At 37.9% G+C, this 22,124-nt stretch overlaps 1 protein-coding gene across 1 annotated transcript in view; it reads right to left on the bottom strand.

Moving 5' to 3' along the window:
- Positions 1–14,319: 14,319 nt before the first annotated feature.
- Positions 14,320–22,124, bottom strand: part of LOC145681779 (glycine receptor subunit alphaZ1-like) — an 85,554-nt gene continuing 77,749 nt past the window's right edge. Inside the window, exon 9 of the mRNA XM_081753390.1 lies at positions 14,320–14,897. Coding sequence (XP_081609516.1) covers positions 14,676–14,897 — 222 coding nt within the window. The 3' untranslated portion in view covers positions 14,320–14,675. The remainder of the gene's footprint in view (positions 14,898–22,124) is intronic.

Consider the following 22,124-nt stretch of genomic DNA (forward strand, 5'->3'; position numbering starts at 1 on the left):
TGCTTAAATATCTATAAATTAGTAAATTTTGGCCAATATCTGGGGAACAATGGCCAGTTGATGAACGGGGGACAGTTAACCAGTGGCCACCGGTTACTATTTGGTACCAAGATGTTCACCATCCTCTTAGGCATTGATCAACAGTAATATGATCTCTGTGTGACTTATGGTTTCCGAGATTTGGCTTCTTAAATCGGAACTATATTTTAGTCAATACCATGGGAATGGTAAGTCACAGAGAGATGATATTAGTGTTAATCAATCCCTAATAGAATGATAAACATTTTCGTACCGATATTAGTTGATGACCACTATCTAACTGGCCACTGGCCAAACCAGAGGCCAGTTAGACAATGACAACCGGTTACTATTTGGTACTAAAATATTTATTGTCTTCTTAGGTGTTGATCAACATCAGTATCACCTCTCTACAACTTATGGTTTCCGAGCTATGGCTCCATAAATATCTAGAAACTGTCCGTTTTTGGCCAACATCACGGAAACGGTAAGTCATAGAGAGATGATATTGGTGTTAATCAATCCCTAATAAGTAGTGAGATAAACACTTTCGTACCGATATTAATTTGTGACTATTATTCAATTGGCCACTGGCCAAAACAGAGGGCAGTTAGACAATGACAACCGGTTACTATTTGGTACCAAAATATTTACCATCCTTTTAGATATTGATCAACACCAATATCATGTCTCTATGACTTACGGTTCACGAGATATGGCTCCTTAAACCTCTGGAAGTCGGCCATTTTTTGGCCAATATCTCGGGAACGGTAAGAGTAACGTGGAAAATTTAATAACTTTCTCTGATAGTTTTAGATGATCTATCGAATGCAGGGTTGAAAATTGAAAAAATCACAAATAACAGACAGACACACAGACACACATACATAGAAAATTCAGTAACGAACTTTTGAAGTTCGTTGAAAACAATCGTTTAATTTTATCTGAAATATTAAATTATTATTAGCTGAACCTGTGCTGTCTACTCAATGCATCATTCTGTTATGACCATGAATCTCCTTCTCACTGTGTATGCCTCCTTAGCCACACAAATAAAGGATAGAAGACTCACAAAGGAAGTGAATTGCTATATATAGATGTTGGAGTGAGTTTGTAGCAAATTCGTAGAAGTAACACGATATCAAGTGTAGATATTTTTCTTTTCTAATAAATATTCATCCGAGTACACCTCATTCCGTTTCTTGAGACCTTTGAAGTTGGCAGCATGAAATAGGTTTTGTCATTCAGATTTAAACAAAGCGCCTCCAATGTCGGTAACCTGCCATACGTAACTTCTTTATTGATAAACTATTCTATTGATAAAATCTATATAAATCTCAAACCCAGGGGACACAACTGTTCCTACCTGATCCCTCTAAATGACACCCTCTGAATTTCACCCTCTGACTTCCCCTTTTGTGGATCCTATGGTACATTTTGTATCATAAAGGGTGTTTCATGATACATTGCGTTATTTCTCTTCTATTTGAGCTTTTTCGTCTGGTTTTTTTTTTGTTTTTCAAGTTCAGAGGCTTTGTAGAGAACATTACGTATGGTTTCAGACCGTCCTGCGTCCAGACATAGGAAGTGATGACGTCATAATCTTAAAATATATTTTTTCCTTTTTAAGCCTATGTTCATTATTTTTTGGCGGGCTTATTTTTTCACGTGGAAGATTGAAATTTTGCACAAATATTCAGTCCACCAAGTAGTATTTACCAGGTTTTTCTTTCCGATTTCTACGTTAAAACAGGGGGGATGCAGAGGGGAAAAGGGTTGAAAAAGGGTTATTTTTACTCCAAAAAATCCTGTTTTTCAGGATTTTCCCGCCTTACATACATAATGGAGACACGTGAGTCATACCGTCTGAAAGGCAGTTCCATTCTAAAGAGAATGACAGTCGAAGTATTATTCTAGGGTAATTATGAATGTCTCAGGGAATTTTTAAAAAGTATACTTCTATATAGGGAAAAGTGGGACATGATCGGTATATATTTTTTGGCGGGCTTACTTTTGCACGTAGAAGATTGAAATTGTGCATAAATATTCAGCCCAGCTAGTAGTATTTATCAGATTTTTTTCAGATCTCTGCGTTAAAACAGGGGGTCCAGAGGGGGAAAAAGTTGAGAAAAGGGATTTTTGGACCCAAAAAATCCCGTATTTCGTGATTTTCCCGCCTCACATACATGATGAAGACACGTGAGTCATACCGTCTGAAAGGCAGTTCCGTCCTGAAGACAATGACGGTCGAATTATTATTCTAGGGTAATTAGGGACGTCTCAGTGAATTTTTATCAAAATATACTTCTGTATAGGGTATTATGGGGCATGGTCGGTATATATTTTTTGGCGGGCTTACTTTTGCACCTAGAAGATTGAAATTGTGCATAAACATTCAGCCCACCTAGTAGTATTTATCAAATTTTTTCAGATCTCTGCGTTAAAACAGGGGGGTCCAGAGGGGAAAAAGTTGAAAAAAGGGATATTTAGACCCCAAAAATCCCGTGTTTCGTGATTTTCCCGCCTTACATACATGATGGAGACACGTGAGTTGTACCGTCTGAAAGGCAGTTCTATTCTGAAGAGAATGATGGGCGAAACATGACCCTAAATTAATTAGGGGTGTCTCAGGAATTTTTTTTCCCTGAGATCATGGTTTTTTGCGGTAATTTGGGGCATTGTGGGGATTCTTGATAAAATTTCTCCTGCCCTTACTATTCAAGATAGAAACTTGAAATTTGGTACACACATTTAGTTTACCAAGTACTATTTATCAGATTTTTTTGAGGTCTCTACGTTCACACAGGGGGGGCAGAGGGGCCCAAAGTTTAACAAAAAAAATTTCCTCAAAATTTTCCAGTTGACATCAATTTTTCCTCTCCTGGTATATGGTATGGGCATGCAAGTGATACAATTTGAAAGCCAGCTCTATTCTGAAGAGAATGAGGTATGAACCATGATCCTAGGATAAATAATGACGATGCAGTAGCTGCTTGACTGAAAGTCTGAAAAATGGCCCAAAAAGCCAGGATCCGGAAAGGGTTAAATGGCAACCAAACTAATTCTCAATTTCAGAAAGTTTCCTGCATGACTGTTTTAATCTGTGGACCAACAAATACTAATCCTTACGTTCGGAAATTTCTCCTTAAGATGTGTGAAACCAATACAATAGTGCTGCCTATCTATTACTTTAATAAAAATCATTATCAACCCAAGCTTGATATGTAATGGTGGCAAAAATACATCTTGAGGGTTCACAATTGGTCTACGAGATATGTTCTTGGTGCCAGGAATGAAATCTTGTCTTTGAGATCAGTATTTAAGGGCGTAGCGGTTTCCCTTTATCACGACTATCCCACTCACACACACAAAAAAGAATATTTGGGTATCCTTGTTGCATTCCTGTGAGAATACCAGTAACTTTCAAGTCTCCCCACACATGTCATTTGATTTCTTTTTATATTCAATGAAGTCCAATATTGCACTCACAACTTCATATATCCTTTGTATGGGCCGCGTATGCTACAGAAGCAGATGGATTAACATTTCCAATATGGAGAAGCACTGCCTTCAGACTTAGTTTCGAGCTGTCAATAAGTGCCACTCCGTGGGACTATGTTCATGTCTCAAAGACTGAAATAAACCATCTACGTCTTTGCAATAAACAATGCCTCCGTTTTCAAAATGACTTTGTCCTCAAAATGACTTTGTCGTTTCATAAATTAAACTGATTGTAATTTCTTGAGCTAAGAAATTCCAATCTTGATGACTAGAGCCCAACACTTCCGTTTTTTTTTAAAGGAAGATTTAAGTCTTGTATAAGGTGGTTAAGTATCTTCTTGTGTGATCAAGTAAGGTGACGTTGACTGGAATGCAGATTGGTGAAAGTCTACACTTTCCCCGTTGCTTGGAACGTCTGAAGTATGATCTTCTGAATCAATAGTGTAATGTTCTGCAGCTTTAGGTACTAGGAAGATCTACATTGTGGGAATTTGGTCGAATAGCTGACTTTAAATTAGGGTACTGAATCTGATGTTTAGAGGAAAAGTCCTTTACATCTGTCAAGCAAAAGTAACAGTCAGTACATGATCTATTTGTTTGCGCCAAATCATAGGAAGAGTAAATTTCATAGAACTACATTTCCTTGTAGCTAGTTTCTCAAATTCCTGGAACACGTAGTGCAGCATATATGCGGAGTCCAAGATTTACTCTAGTCTCCAACCCTGGAGCTAAAGTACAGTTCATAAGCCTTTTTAACTAAAGGTGTACATTTATTCAACATTTTCTTGAAAACCAGATGCACAGTACATACTGCCACAAAAATACACAACGCGGCAAGTCCGACCACTCTTAACGAAACACTACTCAGCAAATAACAATACAATCGAGCCAAAAATTACTCAAATGCTACAACATATGACAACAGTTTTAGTCAACACAAATCTGAACTCGTTTATTACTAGATATTAATGAGCTGCTACCTGAAATGAAGATAAAGGGTGAGGAGAAATATGAGAAACTAGTGCTTCTTATTATAATACAGAAAAAGACTCTTATGGGTCGGAGAAAATTGGCGGATGAGAAGAACCCCTCTTTAAACAGCGTAATTATTCCTTCTGTAAAGAAGGAAAAATTGTCGCTTGGATGATTTTTAAATGAGAGTATTTTTTAAGGTATACTACATATGCAAAATTTTTTATCTTAAGCAGATTTTTGTCCTCCTTGCTGATCTACTGGGCAGCACGCGCGCCTTCGGTGATTGGGATCTCGTGTTCGATTCTGGTAGGGGAACATTGAACGACACGATGGTTAGAATTCCACCTTAAACTGTAGCATCACGTCTCATGAAAGAATACGCTAAATTTAAATTACCAAACCAATCATTAATCATATTTCATCACCGCACGTAAAAATACAGTATTTCACAATACAAAATTTCACACTTTTAAATTTTTCACAAAATTGGTATGTGATACTTAAAAAGTAAGTACAGATTCGATTTTTTCATGCAAAAATATATAAGAAAAACATATTTTCATGTAAAGGACAGATTTTGTGTTGCACAGTGTTATTCCAAGTAGCACTCTACATAGTAGTACATAATTATATTTACTATTCTACATAGTCTTTCCCATATGATCTTTGAGTATTTTTGGTTTTCCAGATACCTTATTGATAATAAACCATATATAAAGAACAGATTCTAAAGGACATCCTTATGGTGTGCAGTTCTGTATTGAATTTTGATCGAAACATGTTTGACTTAGTTTTACTCTGTGTTTTTTTATAATTTTCGCTGTAAGTAACATACAATGGATTCAGATCCTTTACCTACTTTGCAAATAAGAAGTTTATATAATCAGAAAACCTTTGACATGTCTATACAGGCCTATATAATGTCCTAGTGTAGCCTTTTGTTAAGTGACAAATACGTGCAAGCTTTAAAATATAAATATTTGTAAAAACTTATTAACCCTCGTAGAATTTCTCTATGCATTTATTCATTGAAAATATATATTCGTGTTTTAAAACTTCTAATATCTCGGAGAACGCAAAAACTACAAATAAACAAAAGCATTTCTTAATAACCTGGTAGGAAATTTGCTCTTCCTAACCAAAGTGTCTATTTTAGTACATTAAATAATTAAGTACGACATCACTTCACCAAACAGGAGAGAATACTATATTGGTCTGGCGTATAGATTCCCCTGTTCCATTTAATTTCATGATTTACATCAGGCTTTTAAGACTAAAAAGGAACAATAGAAAAATAAAACCTACCCTAGTTTCTACACTCTTATTTATTTTGTGTTGTGGTTTGATATTTTTAGCTTTATTTGCTTCCTCTTTATTATTTCAGACGCCTACTTCTGTCGATTAGAATGATGGACTTGATGCCCCTCTTATTCTTCTTGACCACGTCGGCTCCACGTAATCCTTCTGTGATACCATGCCTTCGGGATTGCTAAGGGAGTAGCGTTAGTTCATCTTGTGTATACTCTGATGTGGTGTTGCAGCGATTACATGTTTTTTTCCAGTTTATTAAATGTTATAAAATATCAATTCAAGATTAATTATCTAAATTTCTGAGATGCCGGACTTTCCTCTAAAGAAGTTCACAACGTAAGAGAAAGAGTAGGAAGTCTCTATTGATAAAGATAAATTGGAAAAGACAAATGCTGCCAGTCGTGGTTCATGAAATCAAAAATTTACTCGAAGGTACCAGTAGCGAGTCTAAATATTCAAGTAGTATTAAGAGCTTGTCTTTTTTGTAATTAACAAAATATATTATATAATCACCTATATTTACAGGGAGGTAAAATACATGAGGAAAGTATTCCATCCGTAGTACATTATTGATGGAAACGTTCAATGGAAAACTGAATGGGAAGTTACTTAAAATTAACTAACTAACTCTATGGCCTATTTAACCCGGAGGTTCAATGTCGCGTTCACAAAAGCTCTCCACAGAGTTCTATCCTTAGCCAACTGGATCCAGTTTCTACTTTGTATTCCTATTTCTGCAAGATCCATCTTAATATTGTCCTTTCATCTGCGCCTAGGTCTTCCTTATGGTCATTTTTCAATTGCTTTTCCAGTCAAGACTTTGAAAGCGTTTGTACTTTCTTCCATCCTAACTACATGCAATGTCCACCTGAGCCTCCTAGACTTAATGACCCCAAGAATGTTCGGCAAACCGTATAAACGATGTAGTTCCTCGTCATGAAGTTTCCGCCATTCCCGTTACTCTTGGGTCTGAATATTTGTCTCAGGATCTTCCTCTCAAATACTTTTAGTCTATGTTCTTTCTTCAGAGTAAGAACCATGTTTCGCATCCATACAGAACAACAGGAATGTTCTTAAATTAGATGCAATTGGAACACTTCGTGCTACAGTACGATCCCACCGTCTACTGAACAGCAGCTGTGTAGTAATTTCGTAATTTGATCTTCTGAAAGCGACTGATAATGATATTAAACCGAATCTAGCAGACCAAAATATTGTCGAAGTAATTCGTATTAAAAGTGAGAAGTAGTTCAGTCACTGATTCTTATTTTCAGTTTACCTATGGCCCCGGATTATGCGCAAGCTAGATGATACCCGACGAAAAATTCGACCATACATTCCTTTGCTGCTTAAGTTCAACATTTCGGCCACAGTAGCAGGTGTTTCCAGAGTTAACGGTGCTGAACCATATGCAGAGATCACTATATTGTGTCAACTTTACAGGAGATCACTATTCATGATTGAGGGATTGATCAGCTTTTAAAGGAGAAAAGTGTATATGAGAGTTAATAGTTGTCAAAAAGATTTCAGCTGCCTATACTAACAGTGTCGCTGCGCCTTCCGATGTTGCGCACTTAAATCTCGCTACCTGTTCCGTTTGCCTCTGTTGCCACTATACTTCGGAAATCTGTTGGAACCAGAAAACCAATCAAACTAAGATCTCTTTCGAATTAAAATCTATGGGGAAACCTATATCTTAATCTATTCGGAAGCCACATTCAGTTTCACTGAAATCGGATGTGATGAAGGACGAATTGATTGACACTGAGGCGCTCACATGGTAGAATTTTTCTAAAAGAGTAACCTTTTCCAGCACAAACCTTTACAAAGGAACATTATTGGTTTCAGCAGCAATTACAATAACTAGTACATGAACACTCATCATTATTAACTTGCAGGAAATACTTTTTCAACCGACATAGTTTTGTTGTAGTTTCTGACCTCTCAGGAAAATGATCAAGACATTGATAATCGAGTCTCTGACGGTGACACCTTTGCTGTATGAAACCACTTCCATTACAGCCATATTAACCTCATTTATGGTAGCAAGCGAGAGCGAACCGAGTCTTCTTTTCTGGCTCATTCACAGTTTGTTGGATATCTATTTCTCGCTCTGAAGCTTTTGCTTCAGCTAATCTGCTATAGCTTTACAGTCAACTTGAACCACCAATATTGAGTGTCGGAGATCTGAGAACATAGACCGAATATAGGACTACTTTCGTATCATGACCATCAGAAGATAGATTCCTTTTGAAGTGTGGGGTGTTCACTCTTAACGACAGCAGTCCTTCTTACTTCTCGATTGGATCTGGTACATAATTCTTTATTGATTTTTCTCTTGCAGTGTGTTTTTGCTTGCTTACTAAAGGAGTATGCAGGTGGCCGCGGTGGCTCTGTGGTAGAGCGTTCGCCTCTGGTGCTTGTGGTCTCAGGTTCGATCCCAGCTCCCACCAAGTGAGCTTTGTGGTGGACAAACACCTGGTTTCACAATGGGTTTCCAATGGGTTCTCCCGGTTCCTCCCACTTTCTTCATTCCACAATTTCATTCATTACTCATCATCATCGTCTCCTTTAGCCTAACCGGCATAAGCGTGGGACGTGAAACTCAAAGATTTCATTTCATTTTTTCATTTTGAAGGAGTGTACACCCAACTTTCTGTAGTGGTGATCATTCTCATATATTCTGCAAGTCTGCATGTTACCGATGTGAATCATATTCCATATTTCAGCTTTTGTACTCGCATCTAATGGGACCCGTTAAATTTAAGAAGCGCTAATACTGAAAATTATAACGCTCTATTAAGGGTTCTTGAGTTAGACAATGCCTTATTCGAGTCTTGATATAAAAGGCTCCAGAAAATGATCTTATATCTTATGGTATGTTGTGCAAAGTCTTTCGCGACAGTTATCTCGCGTTATTGCAGCTATTCAATTGTATAGTAGGTACTCCCACCTATATGGCGTCATTTCAGTCATTAAATAGAGAAAGCAACAAGGACTGCACCAGCTGTAGACCATTTTCTCTAACTAGTTGTGTGTATAACGCATAATGAGCAAGTATCTGAGGCGGTATTTGGAATAAAGATTTAACAAATTTCAATATAAGTTTCGCTCTCTTCGATCTATTACTGGCAACATTCATTATCTTACAAGCCAGGTTCAGGAATCCTTCTTCCAGCGGGAATTTTTTCCATATTCTTCGATTTGTAAAGGCATACGACGTAACGTATCGGTATGGAAATAAATATATGACTAATATCTTTGTGCTCGCATTGCGAAATTCATAAAGAACGTCGTACATAAGTGTTATTGTAAAGTGCGTGTGGATTTTTTCTCAAAGCGTTTTATAAAACAGAAAACGGTTCCTCAAGATAGTGTTCTCAGTGTCAATGTACGCTTTCGCTTTTAAGAGTTCTCTAAGCTCATGCTTGTGATCTCATATACGTTGATGACCTTGTTATTTATTGTTGCTCACGATATCTTCACCGTGTTATTCGAAGCTTCAGCTGACATTAAAATGTTTTGTTTGCTGCTCGAACGAGGCAGGCTTTCAGATTTCTGGTGAGATAACACATTATGCAATTATAGGCACCAACAAACTTACATTCCACATTCAGATCTGTATTTTGGTGGTACTCTTCTCGCATTTGTTCAAATAGTCGGATTTCGGATTTCTATGCTTAACGTGAGTACCGCTAATACACAATCGTAAGTACTCTTTTGAATTTGCTCTACGGACGTAAGAATTTGCACTACGGACTTCCCATCGCATTAAAGATACTGATCGTGTTGTTCTCGTACGATTATTCCATAACCTAATCCGGCTCAAGTTGGCTAACGTTATGTGACTATTTATCTACTAAGAAACTTGACATCGTCCATAACCTAGAAATTCGGGCAACTACTGATGTCTCTAGCCCTGTTGTTAACATTTATGTTGAAGAAAAATAACCATCATTATCCTATCAACGTGAGAGACTTCTAACTTGTACAACTCGTGTACATTGTAATTATGTACTACCCTCTAGTTTTCGTGAACGAGGTGGCTAGATACTCTACTTGCATGCAGGACATCCCACGGTTACCCGTTCATAGTACATATATGATTTAAGAGCCTCATCATAGATACATTTGTGTGGCCATCTTTCTGTTTGTTACATGTTTGTGCTCTTCCACCATGGTTTTGAGTCCACCAAGTCTGGAGTTTCGTTGCCGTCACAAACATCAAACAACATTAATATCCAGAAGTTTCACCAAGAACTTTTAACATTGTTAGCACGGTACATTGATATTAATGTGATGTTTTCGGATGGTTTCAAAGGTGATAATTGGATTGCTTTCGTCCCGGAAGAGGGCAGCTCCGAATTTATTCTGTTTCACTTGTGTTCAGTTTTCACTACCGAACTTACAGCTGTTAAGCTTGCCCACTACCACGCTTCAAATCTTTTCACGTCATATGCTCATTTGCACCGACCCTTAAAGCGTTTTTAAAAGCTTTCACAATGTCTTTACTAAAAACACGCTCTTATACAAGATCAATTGATGAGGTGCCATCGCCTATAGCTATGGGGTGCGCCGTCGTCTGCAAAGTAGCAAGGGAAGACGGAATTCGGAGAAAGGATCGTGCTAACATATAGCAATCAAAACGCCGATTTGGCTGGTATTGCACTGGAGCAGTCTCTTTTCTACGCTATCACAGTAGCTATTTCCTTCAACACTGGCAACTCTGTTAAACCTATTTTGAGTAATTGTGGGATGTTGTCGCGTACTAGTCTCTAAGATTAAGTGATTCTGACTCCCTTTTGTGTCGGATACTCACGTCTCACATATTTTTTTAATTAAGTGGTGGTGTGAATTCTCTGTATTGCAAAGAATATATCACTCCACTTAGTATTTGTTACTTTTTGTAAACTGTCTAGAATACTCAGACCTTAGGGAACGTTTAGGATGCCTAAGAATCTTAATATGGCTTTAGGGGATAATGCAGTCTTAGTGATCAAACTCTTATTTTTATTCGTGATATTGGAATAGTTAATATGCTCTGAGGGTTTACTTTTTTTTTTAAAAAAAATGATTCTATTATGTGTTACTATTATTGCTGTTTTCATTTATTTTTCTTGCTATATATTTATATTTTGCTATCGTTTTACTTGAACAATTTCATGACTATCAATTTATGAAATCATTTCTCTTCAATTTTTACAGCTATTTTTTGTTGTATTTTAATTTTATTTTATTGGCGAAATTATACTGAACTTCACGTTTTAAAAGATTTGTTTTGAATTGTTAATATTCAACATGTGTCAGTCATCGGCTTTGTCGTGAAAGTAACTAATAGGCAAGCTGCTGATGTCTATATCAAACTTCAATGGAAGAATAAATGAATAAATCAATTGAGGGTTACGCTTTCTATTTTACTCATAGATGAGTAGAAATCAGAGGATTTTATAGGATAATTGCATATGCAACTATTGTAACGATTCAAAATGAAGACAGTTGCTTTGGAAAGAAGGTGGACAGTTGTTTCTGAAGGACTTCTGCATGGGTGACTAATACCTAAGTTACATATCCCAACAAATTGGATGCACTAGTATGAAATACATAGTATAAAATGTAGTACGAATTACTTTTCAATATATATCCAAAAATTAAACTACAGATTTTCATTTTCACCAAACTTATTACTACGATAGGCCTTACTGAGCCTAGAGGATGGATGAAATATTATGGCAAGTACAGTAAAGGTTTTGTAAATAATAATAATAATAATAATTGACATTTAGGACAACATAATATGAAAACAAGTTGTCGTCACTAAAATCTAAAGTTACATTCCCAGAGTTGCTCTTAAATTACGATTTTTGCATTAAAAGAATAATAATGGTTCCTTGTGACTTATGGAGACTTATCTGAATGGACGAAGCAAATTCTGATCCATAATAGTACATGGTGTAATTGGAACGTTTTATGACAGTTTGTATTTTCAAAATGAAAATATTAATAGGCTAATGTGATGTTTCTCCTTCAAAGTAGTCCTCTCTTGACTGAAGACATGAACTTGAAAGGTATCTCCACTTTTTAAACATTTTTAGAAATGTTCTTACATAAAGATCAGCAGAATTTTCCTTGTATTTGTCTGGAGGTCATTAATAGAGTCAAATCGTTTCGCTGTCAAAAAGATTTCAATAGGGTAAGTGCAGTCAGCAACAGTTATATTGTGATGAATTTTTAACATCACAACGTACATTACCAGGACAATATGAAAGAATAATAAATTCATTTTGATTTAAAAATTTCAAAATGGAAAACATCATTTGGTTAACAGGTTATTCTTGTGTATGTAGTCCAGATAGAAAGAGAAATCAGGATCCAGCATTCTCTTTGAACTCTCAGTAGCTAAATCTGAAATAGAAATCCGTTTGCTAGAAAGTAGAGTTCCGCAAACGGCAACTATATAAACTAAGAGAATGTGGGTCAAGAGGTCTCATTTCCAATATCCATATTGTGCGTGGAGTTGCTGTGTGACGAAGCCCTAATCTTCAAGATTATTTGAAAGCTGAATTCAATATTTGACCGACCATCCACAGCAAGAGGCTTTTAGACAACATACGTTAATTTCCACTTGTGATACTTCAAGACGGCTTCATGCACTAAGTCTGGTGTGCTATACAACTACTTTCATTCGAGAGGTCCTGGGTTCGTTTATGGATCTTAGCCACTCTGCCTGTAGCAGTTTGGGCCACCAAGACAATGAGGAGTTGACAGCGTTCCACCACAGAGGACAGAGGAGGAGGAGCTTGTGAAGAAACCTTCTAATCACTCGAAAGACAGATATTATGATTAATGCGCGAAGTGCATAAAATTTCATTCGTGTGTTCATGAAGCTGGGACAAGACCAAGCGGCGAATGTAAGTAATTCTTGCAATGTAAATTTCTGAATTCTAAAGGATACACTCTTAAAGAAGTTTCTCTCATGAATCACTGCTAAATGACCTATCGAGTGTCTAGCTATTAATGTGTTTTGATTTTACTCGATTTTATTAATTATACCTTAAAACTAACGTGACAATGATTTCATAACTCTGGCATGTAGGTAACTAAATGTTCTTTGTGAGGATCGTTAAATCTCCAATCTTGATGTAGTTCTTTGTATAAGGCATTCACATAGCCTAAGTATACAAGTAATGTGAATAAACACTCATAATCATAAAACAAAATAGTGTGTCGAGTATTTCTTAAGATAATCACCCAAAGGTTGAAGAAAGGATCGAATCTAGTTGTAATGAATTACTGCGAAAGAGCTTAGTATTTGTAAAACAGATTTCCTTTAAGGGTGTATTGTCGGTGACCAAGAGCTCAGTCACTTTGAAAGAAAGATTTATTTACATATTAGGGCAGCATTGCTTGTTGTCTATCTTGAAGGATATTGATCTTACCTTGCCATAGTTAAAGTTAATAGTCCGGTCTCTCGCAGACCACAACCACTACTACAAAATTGAAATAGTAATATCTCAATATAAAGTTTCTAAGGTAGCAATCAGCGACGGCTATATAAAGGGATTAACGTCGTTGCTGAAACACAGGAACTAGGAATTTAGCCAAAAATTCAGTGATAGAGAACGCAAGACAAATCGGTGCGTTCTCGTGGTGGAGGATCCAATTCTTGTCTCATCATAGTGCAGACACTTTTCGAACATTTTCACTCAACTAGTGAACGACATTTTTATATTTTTCGTTTATTGACCGGCTCCTAGGAATACATTCATTATGCATGATACCCGTAGAATAGAAAATCACACCAATGTCTTCTCATTCAACCAATTTTGTCACTATTTTTTCTGTAGTCGCGAACTTGGATCATTCCACTGCGATGATTGTATGACACTATATAATGTCCATAAACCATTAAGCCTTGGTTATCCTGGATCCATTTCAGTCCGAGTAAGGTGTTCTTCAGATACTTCAAGTTGGTCTTATTTCTATTGCTCTCACAGCAATGTTGAAATGAATTTCGCGGATACTCGACGCATCTTAATATCTTCTCTTAAAATTGGCTTGGCAGGTACTTCCCTAATTGTAAGCCTACGATCAGAGAGCGTTAAAAATGAATTTTTATCTTTGTAAAAAATATATGTATTGCTCAGATATTTATCCCGGGATGCTACTTTTAGTTCATAAGTCTCCAAAGCTGGTTTTAATACAAAATTTCCCATACACTCGTTGTTCCGCTTTTTTCGTTCATTTTAGAAAATCACTACCCCGCCCAGCATCGAACATAGCTCTTCACTTATGAAACTGCTACCCTCTGCCGGTGAGTTTTGCAAGACGTTTCAAGAACATACCAAGCTTTCCCTATCATATCCGTGGGCAAACTTAGGGTCTCTCGTTGAGCACTGGCAGTCTTGTCTTAAACTACAATCATGTATTTTAGCCTTTATTATAACTATTATCATTAATCTTCTTTATAATTTTCTTGTATTACAAAATTATATGTATTAATGTCTGTGTCCCTTGGTAAATGTCAACATTTATGTAACATGTAGTTGAATAATACATGTCAGCACGTTTCACTTGCTCAGAACTTCCATCAATTCTACTATTTATTGAAATTTTATACTTTCCTTCTCTTTAGCTCCGCCATTACTTTATAGTACTAAACAGTTACAAGATTAATGATAGCCCTTTGACAACATTTGCCCGATATTATTGAGAACATTTAGAGTAATACCTGGTAAGATAGAAAGGAAATTCGGGATACTATATTTTTTAATTGATACAATTGGTAAGTCTGTATCACAAACTGGAGATGAATGTCAACCAATTGCTTTTTTGCTAATTGTGGTGATTATGTTCTTTACAAGTTTCTTCATTTACGCTGGGCACTGTTGTTCCACCTTTTTAATATTCTCATTGAAAATATTGATATAAAACACCCAATAACCAAAATTAAAAATAAGAAATACTGTAGGAAACAATACAAATGAAACTTTATCCAACTTATTCCATTTACTGCTTCCAAAGAAAGACTTAAGTCCTGAACAACAGACTTTCTTTGGTTTATCCTCTTCTAGGTGTTCTTCGGATCCCATAAACTGAAAAGTTAGAAATGTAAAGTATATTATTCATAAGAGAATATTATATCCATACGTACTTTGCATTGAAATGAAAATTACGTAACTAACACACACAAAAAACGTAAACTTCAGGAATAATTCAATTTGAAGCATGTTTTAAAATAATTGTATTAATTAAGTTTAATTATATTCCTGAAGTACCTCAAAATAGAAACCATTCTGCACTAATAATTGGCAGGATTCAACCTCTTGATGTGTTCGTCTTTAGGCCCTGGAAAACCTTCTTGATATATTTTGCTGATGTTGTTCGCTACAACTATAACATAAATTTACATCTCCGTAATAAAATAATTTAGATCTAAATCATAATAAGTTTTCTTCTGGTAGATTTGCAAAGCTTATTAGATATGCGTGATGAAAAACACTTATTTGAAAGATGATTGTTCTGTATTTTGCGATTTGTCACTGTTATTGCTGTAATAAGATGAGCCTGGTGTAAACAATGTTTATACATTACACACTTTTTTTTTACGAAACATCATTACTGTGAAGCGTTTTCTCAATAAATTCATAATTATAACAATTGAGGATATATGAAGTTCTGACATACTGAGAGGCGAGGGGACTCAGTACACATAAGCACACCGCATAGGGAGAGGTGCAGAGACTCACTTTAATCAAGCATCCCATTAAAATAAGTACAGAAAGGGATTTGAAATCGGTCTGCAACCTTCTCGTAGTAACCCCTGCCAACCGTAATTGTTCTTGGCTGACTGCAGAGAATTTCAAACCAGAAGACATTCTGTACTTGTAATCATTATATTGAATCCACCATTTTGAATTTTCTAATTTTGACGTCAGATCCTGAATCAGCTGTCCTAAAACTCCCTGGCAGTATGTTTTCTTCTATACTAATGATTATTTTCTTCTATGCTTGGAAACCCCTAACGTTCAAAGAGTGATTTCTACCCTTAAATCTTCACCATTGCCGGAACAAAAAAATACGTGTCGATTATTTTTCGATGTTCTACAAGTGTACAGTTTCATTCAAATCGGTGAGTGACACTTCCGTAAGTCTCCTTGTGAGTTCAATTCATTTATTATGTTCCTTCGACCTTATTTTACACAAAACGACACAAGATATAGAACTGAGTTTAGTGAATGTTTGAAAATGGGGTAAGGCAAAGATGAGAGCAAATGTTTAAAACAAAGTATAAGAGAAATATATGGAGCGAAATGGAATAAACATTTATCAGAGTAAATGTATTTGGTCTAGGAATTAATTCGTGCGGGTGGACAAGAGATGGCGCAACGAACGGAGCGTCCCACAGTTCCGTGTATCCACACATGTGTTGCAAACCCCTGTCATCGCGTATCGTTCGTAGTATAGGGCAGTGGATTAAAGCGTCAACAACACCAGTTTGTAGTTAAGTGAACATGGCGCAATTTGTGCCTGAAAAAGTGTTTTTGCGGGGTGTCCTGCTGCATTACTTTAACATGCAGAAAAGTGCGACTGAAAGTCATCGTATTTTGGTGGAAGTGTATGGTGACCATGCTCTAGCTAAGCAAACGTGTCAGAAGTGGTTTGCACGGTTTAGAAGTGGTGATTTCGGCTTGGCAGACCAAGAGCGAGCTGGACAGCCAAAAAAATTTCAAGACGAAGAATTGACAGCATTGCTCGAGCAGGATTCGTGTCAAACGCAGGAACAACTTGCAGCAGCATTAGGCGTTGATCAAACAACAGTCTCCAAACACTTGAAAGCCATGGGAATGATTCAAAAGATGTCACATTGGGTTCCACATGAATTGAAAGACAGAGACGTTGAAAGACGAAAAACCATTTGCGAATTGCTGCTTCAACGACAGAGCAGAAAGGGGTTTCTGCATCGAATTATTACGGGTGATGAGAAGTGGATCCATTACGAGAAGCCTAAACGAAAAAAGGCCTGGGTGAAACCAGGTGAGCCAGGTCCATCACAACCAAAACGAAATATTCACTGTGCAAAGGTTATGCTGTGCATATGGTGGGATATGAAAGGTGTGGTGTACTATGAGCTGCTGCAACCGGGTGAAACTATGAATGGAAAACGTTATCGACGACAATTAATGCGTTTGAAGCAAGCTCTGGCCAGAACACGACCAGAATGGGAGAACAGACATGATAAACTTATTGTTCAACATGATAACGCTCGCCCACATGTCGCAAAACCGGTCAAAACCTATTTAGAAAATGTCGGATGGGAAGTTTTACCCCACCCGCCGTATTCACCAGACGTTGCTCCTTCGGACTACTACTTGTTCGATTGCATGAACAACGATTTGATTGGACAGCGGTTTACTTCTTTAGAAGATATCGAAACATGGGTCTCTGACTGGATCGCTTCCAAGGATGAGGACTTCTTTCGCCACGGAATCCGTACATTGCCTGACAGATGGGCGAAAGTGGTGGCTAGCGATGGACAATATTTTTCTTAAGGTATTTATGTATTTTGTGTTTGCACTACAGCTTCAATGTGTGCGTACCAACCGCACGAATTAATTCCTAGACCAAATAGAAAACGTTTCTAGGTTAGGTGATAAACGTTTCTGAAACGAGAGCAAAGAATAGTGTCTGAGAGCTCACATAACATACAGAAGAAATCAAGGATGACTGCGAGGAAAGTTTCTCAGTGTTCATGTGAAAAAAATCTTAAGAAAATTTATCTAAACGAAACACCTGAGGTGAGTGCGAAGAGAAGGGAAAATTTCTCAGTGCAGAGGAACTCTCTTAAGGTTAGTGAGAAATATTTCTTAGGATGAGTGTTGATGTAAGAGAAGTTTTGGAAAATCAATTTGCAATGTATATTTCTGATTACATAGAAGTAATCTACTGAAGCTAGGGCGGTAGAGGTATTATTCTTAATGAAAGGGAAATGCATATAATGATGTATTGGTCAAATATATGGATAATTGGAAATATTGTGTTGTTTGAGTTGACAATACTGTTGTTAGTTTCATTTTGTCTGTAACTAAGCGTTTCTGGTAGCTGCGGATATGTTTCCATGGGGATCTGACCCCATAAAATCCTGATGGCATCCCACAATGAGCCCACAGATGGTGGTGCAGGAGTCATGATGTCAAGAGCTCATTCCACAGCATCTATAAATGTTCTATAGGATTAAAATCCGGTGAGTTAGGGGGATAATTCATATGGTACAACTCTGTGGAATGTTCCTTAAGCCAATCAAGTACAGTCACAATGCATTATCGTCCTGGAAAATGACGTCTTTGTGTGTAGAAATGTTGCATTGTTAAATGTACGTGATCCTCTAACATATGCAGAGACACAAGGGATGTCTCGCTGTGATCCATGCACACCAAAGGACCCAGTACATATGAACAGAAACATCTAGAGATCATACAGCCGCCCCCACCTGCCTGTACAGTACCCATCATAAACACGTTTTCAAAGTTTAGTGCTGTTGGTGTCACATGTGCACACGCCTGTTCTAGAGGAGTAGCACAAACCGTGGTTTATTGGACCAACACGCTCTTTTCTAATCTAATCGTCTACGGTCCAATTAGGATGTCAGTGCGTCCGAGCGCGACAAATTCGGCGGATAAACAATCGTAAGGAGTGGGTGACAAGTGTATCGTCTGCTGTGGAACTGCATGCGTCACAGTGTATGGCGTATAGTTACGTGGGATATGGGTGTTGTGCATCCACCATTGTATTGGTCACGTAATTTCCAGACACTGATGGTTCGTTTGTCTGTCACGAGTTGTTTGACGCGACGCTCTTCTCACGATTTGAATTTCCGTACGCCTTCGTAGTTCCGTCTCTTGGAGTCCGTTACTTCATTCCTTGTACACCTTCACTACACAGGAAAAGGTGCATCCCACAAGTATTGCCGTCTGGATTATTGAATAACCTATTGCTCGGGTACTCACAATCATGTCTTATTAAAATGCGGATAGATCTTGTCCATCTCCCATTATAACAATGTGCTGTCTGCTAACATGTAACTTCGAGTCTGTTCGTTCTCTGAAATACTGCCAGTCGGGGTGGTCATGTAATCAGCTCGGTTGCTGGCTACACTTTCTTACGTGGAAAGGTGGTCGCAGATTAGTGAGCGCTTAGTGTATATTATCACCTTGATAATGTCATAATGATTATAGTAATGAGAAATCGTTACTAGTTTCAACTAAATAATGAAGTCGTTCTCATATAGCATAATTTTTGTGTTAAGTAAGAAAGTAGGTAATCTTCGTTTTGTCGAAAATTATGAATGAGGTTGTACATTGACCTGTCGCATATCATTTTGTTGAACTCAATATCATTTATTGATTGACAGTGCCGTATTTAGGGGGCTTCCTGGCTTAAGCCTCCGAAATGTTATTTACTATATTAAAGTAAATGAAATATCTTGAGGAATATTCACCTTTCCAGGACTAAAGTTAGCAAAGCCCTCCGGAAACAGAATCGTAAATACGCCACTGTCGATTGGTAATTATATCCTTCATCTTTGGATATTATTTTCCGTAAAAAACTATATATATTGTAGAATTTTATGACAGTTTATGTTTAGCATTTTATTAACACAAGTGTATTGGGTTAATATGTTAATTCGTGCAGTTAATTTTCAGGATTTTTGCCAGTTATACGTGATGATGGCAGTGCTATGGAATACGCCAAATTGTAGCTACATATGTTACCAGTTATATGTAGCACTATTTATGGTTTTGTTGATGTTGATCAAGTTTTGTTTTTCAGGGTCTGGAGTGGTAAGTTAGAAAGAAGGGTCGTGTTCTTCTGTACGAGTTCAAGATAGGTTCTAGTACCACAAAGACATAAAGACAAATATGCACGAAAAGGACGCAATTGCTGAAAGAACCACTTGGAAATGGTCTGGCAAGTTCCGATGTGGAAATTTTGACCCGACCGATGGCCCAAGTTCTGGTCGCCTATCCCGCTTTGAGGACTACTTGAACGATTTAGTCTATCTGATTCACGTCAAAGCACCCAGAAATTGGCCACGAAGATGAGCAGTAGACAGACAACTGATGTGCGACACTTTCAACGTGTGAAAAATATTCAAAAATTGCGTTCGTGGGCACTTCACTCAGTGAAGACAGCAAAAACTAGTGGCTTGACGTATGTTGTAATTTGCTTATCCGCCATCTTGAAACTTGTTGCCAACACCACTCCGTCCTCCAGGGAGTTTTGCAGAGACCGACACGAATGATAGTCTGACAGTATGACAATAGTCCTGGTTATACAGTGAATGCATTAAAACCTTTCAGCCAATGTAGTTTCTGACGGGTATTAGAAATGTATGCCGTCTCGCGTTGTCAGCGTGGCATATTACATCCTCTCTATTGAGTTGTTCCAGTCGTTCCGTTTAAATTGCTACGTTCATTTGTTCTAGTCGTTGATAGTATAGGTCTACGGCAGCCGTTGTGTCCGGCGGCAAAAGCTTGTGATAGACAATGTCCTTTCAATCATGCCAAACGTACAGTACAACAAGCCTGAGCGTGAATGTGGGGTTTCCCACAGACTGTTCATCTTCTTGCGCCAACAACGATCTTTTTCGCACCTAGTAGTCATGCTCGACTTCGTTACGTATCGGTAGGGATTCGAAGATATGATTTCGATCGAGCAAATCTTTTTGAACCAGATAACATGACACCAAAAGTCGAGATATTTTCTTTTTAAGTCAGCTTTGTCTAAATGATAAACACTATTTGGTGATGAATATTTATAAAATTAGTGATGTCATAACTGCGTAAATGTCAGTTTGGCTCGACTTTTGCCAGAAAATCATTCACGTTTGCTGTGATTGTTCGCCCACCTCCAGGAGAATCTTCAACCTCGAAATTTCAAGCACAAAACAGACCGAATCATTTATCAGTAATATATAAAGGTAACCAATAAAGTTCTGTCACTTGTTGTGGAGGTCTTTGTTCAATTGGCTCTCACACCGTGAGTTGAAAGCGAATGGAGAAAAGTCGAAAGTCAGTTATTGCTGTGGGTATATCCAACATGTTACCTGGTGGTGGCACTTCAGTTACACAGTGAACTTGCGTTAACAACAGAGGGAATATGAGACCTCCACAGAGCGCCATAAAGGCGTGTATTCTGTACGAGTTAAAATTGAGGTCAAACGCCGCTGCAGCGGGGCGTAAGATATGCCAGACCTTTGGTAAGGATGTCGTGACCACTGGGACAGTGCAGCGGTGGTTTAACAAGTTTAAGAACAGTGACGAAACACTCGAAGACGCACCATGTGCCGGAAGATAAACGCATGTACAAAATGAAGACCTTCAGGCAGCAATTGAGGCGAACAGTGGCTAGACATGTGAGGAACTGGGACTACAATTCAGGGTGAGTGGAGAAACCATTCGGCAGCACCTCCATCAACTTGGGAAGCACTACAAGTTGGGTCAATCGGTTCCACATGAGTTGACTCCGGGCCAGAAGGCAAAGCGAGCAGACACCTGTGTTTCTTTACTGTCTCATCTAAGAAAGGAGCCATTTCTGGACAAGGTGTTGACACGTGATGAGAAGTGAGTTCTGTACGAAACTCTACGGCTCTGTTATCATTGGTTAGCATCCCACGAACCGTTTCCAAAACAGGCGAAATCAACACTGCACCAGGAGAAGGTCCTCCTGTGTATTTGGTGCACTTCTCGTGGCATTGTGTATCGATAACTGCTACCAACTGGTTAGAGCATCAATGAAAGTGTATACTGTCTATAGTTGAGACGTATTCTAGAAAAACACAAACTTCTGGTGCCATCACTTCTGAATCTCAAAGGCGTTCTCTTGTTACAACCCAACGCTAATCCCTACGTGGCTAGGATGATCCGGGACATCATTCTACGCATTGGATGGGAAACAGTATTGCATCCTCCATACTTCCCATACATTGCACCGTCCGATTATTACCTGTTCTATTCCTTGGACAATCACCTTAAAGGACGCCAGTTCAATTTCCTAGTAGAGGTGAAAAATGCACTTGATTCCTTCTTCGCTTCACGGCCCACCAGGTTGTACCGCGATTAATCCATGGACTTTCATAACATTAGCAGAAGGTCGTTGATGTTGATGGGGACTATCTTTGATCTTTCAGGTACGTCTTACGTGACATATCGATGTTCAAATGTGGTTTGTCAAAAAGCGAAAGAAATTTCTTTGTTGCCTTTATATCTTGCCCAGTGAAGCAGTGGCGGATCTAGAAGGTAAAAACGGGGGGAATCCTGCTA

This window comes from Thermobia domestica, chromosome 3 (assembly GCF_964235325.1).
Source record: "Thermobia domestica chromosome 3, izTheDome1.hap1.1, whole genome shotgun sequence".
In the NCBI taxonomy this organism is placed as follows: domain Eukaryota; kingdom Metazoa; phylum Arthropoda; class Insecta; order Zygentoma; family Lepismatidae; genus Thermobia; species Thermobia domestica.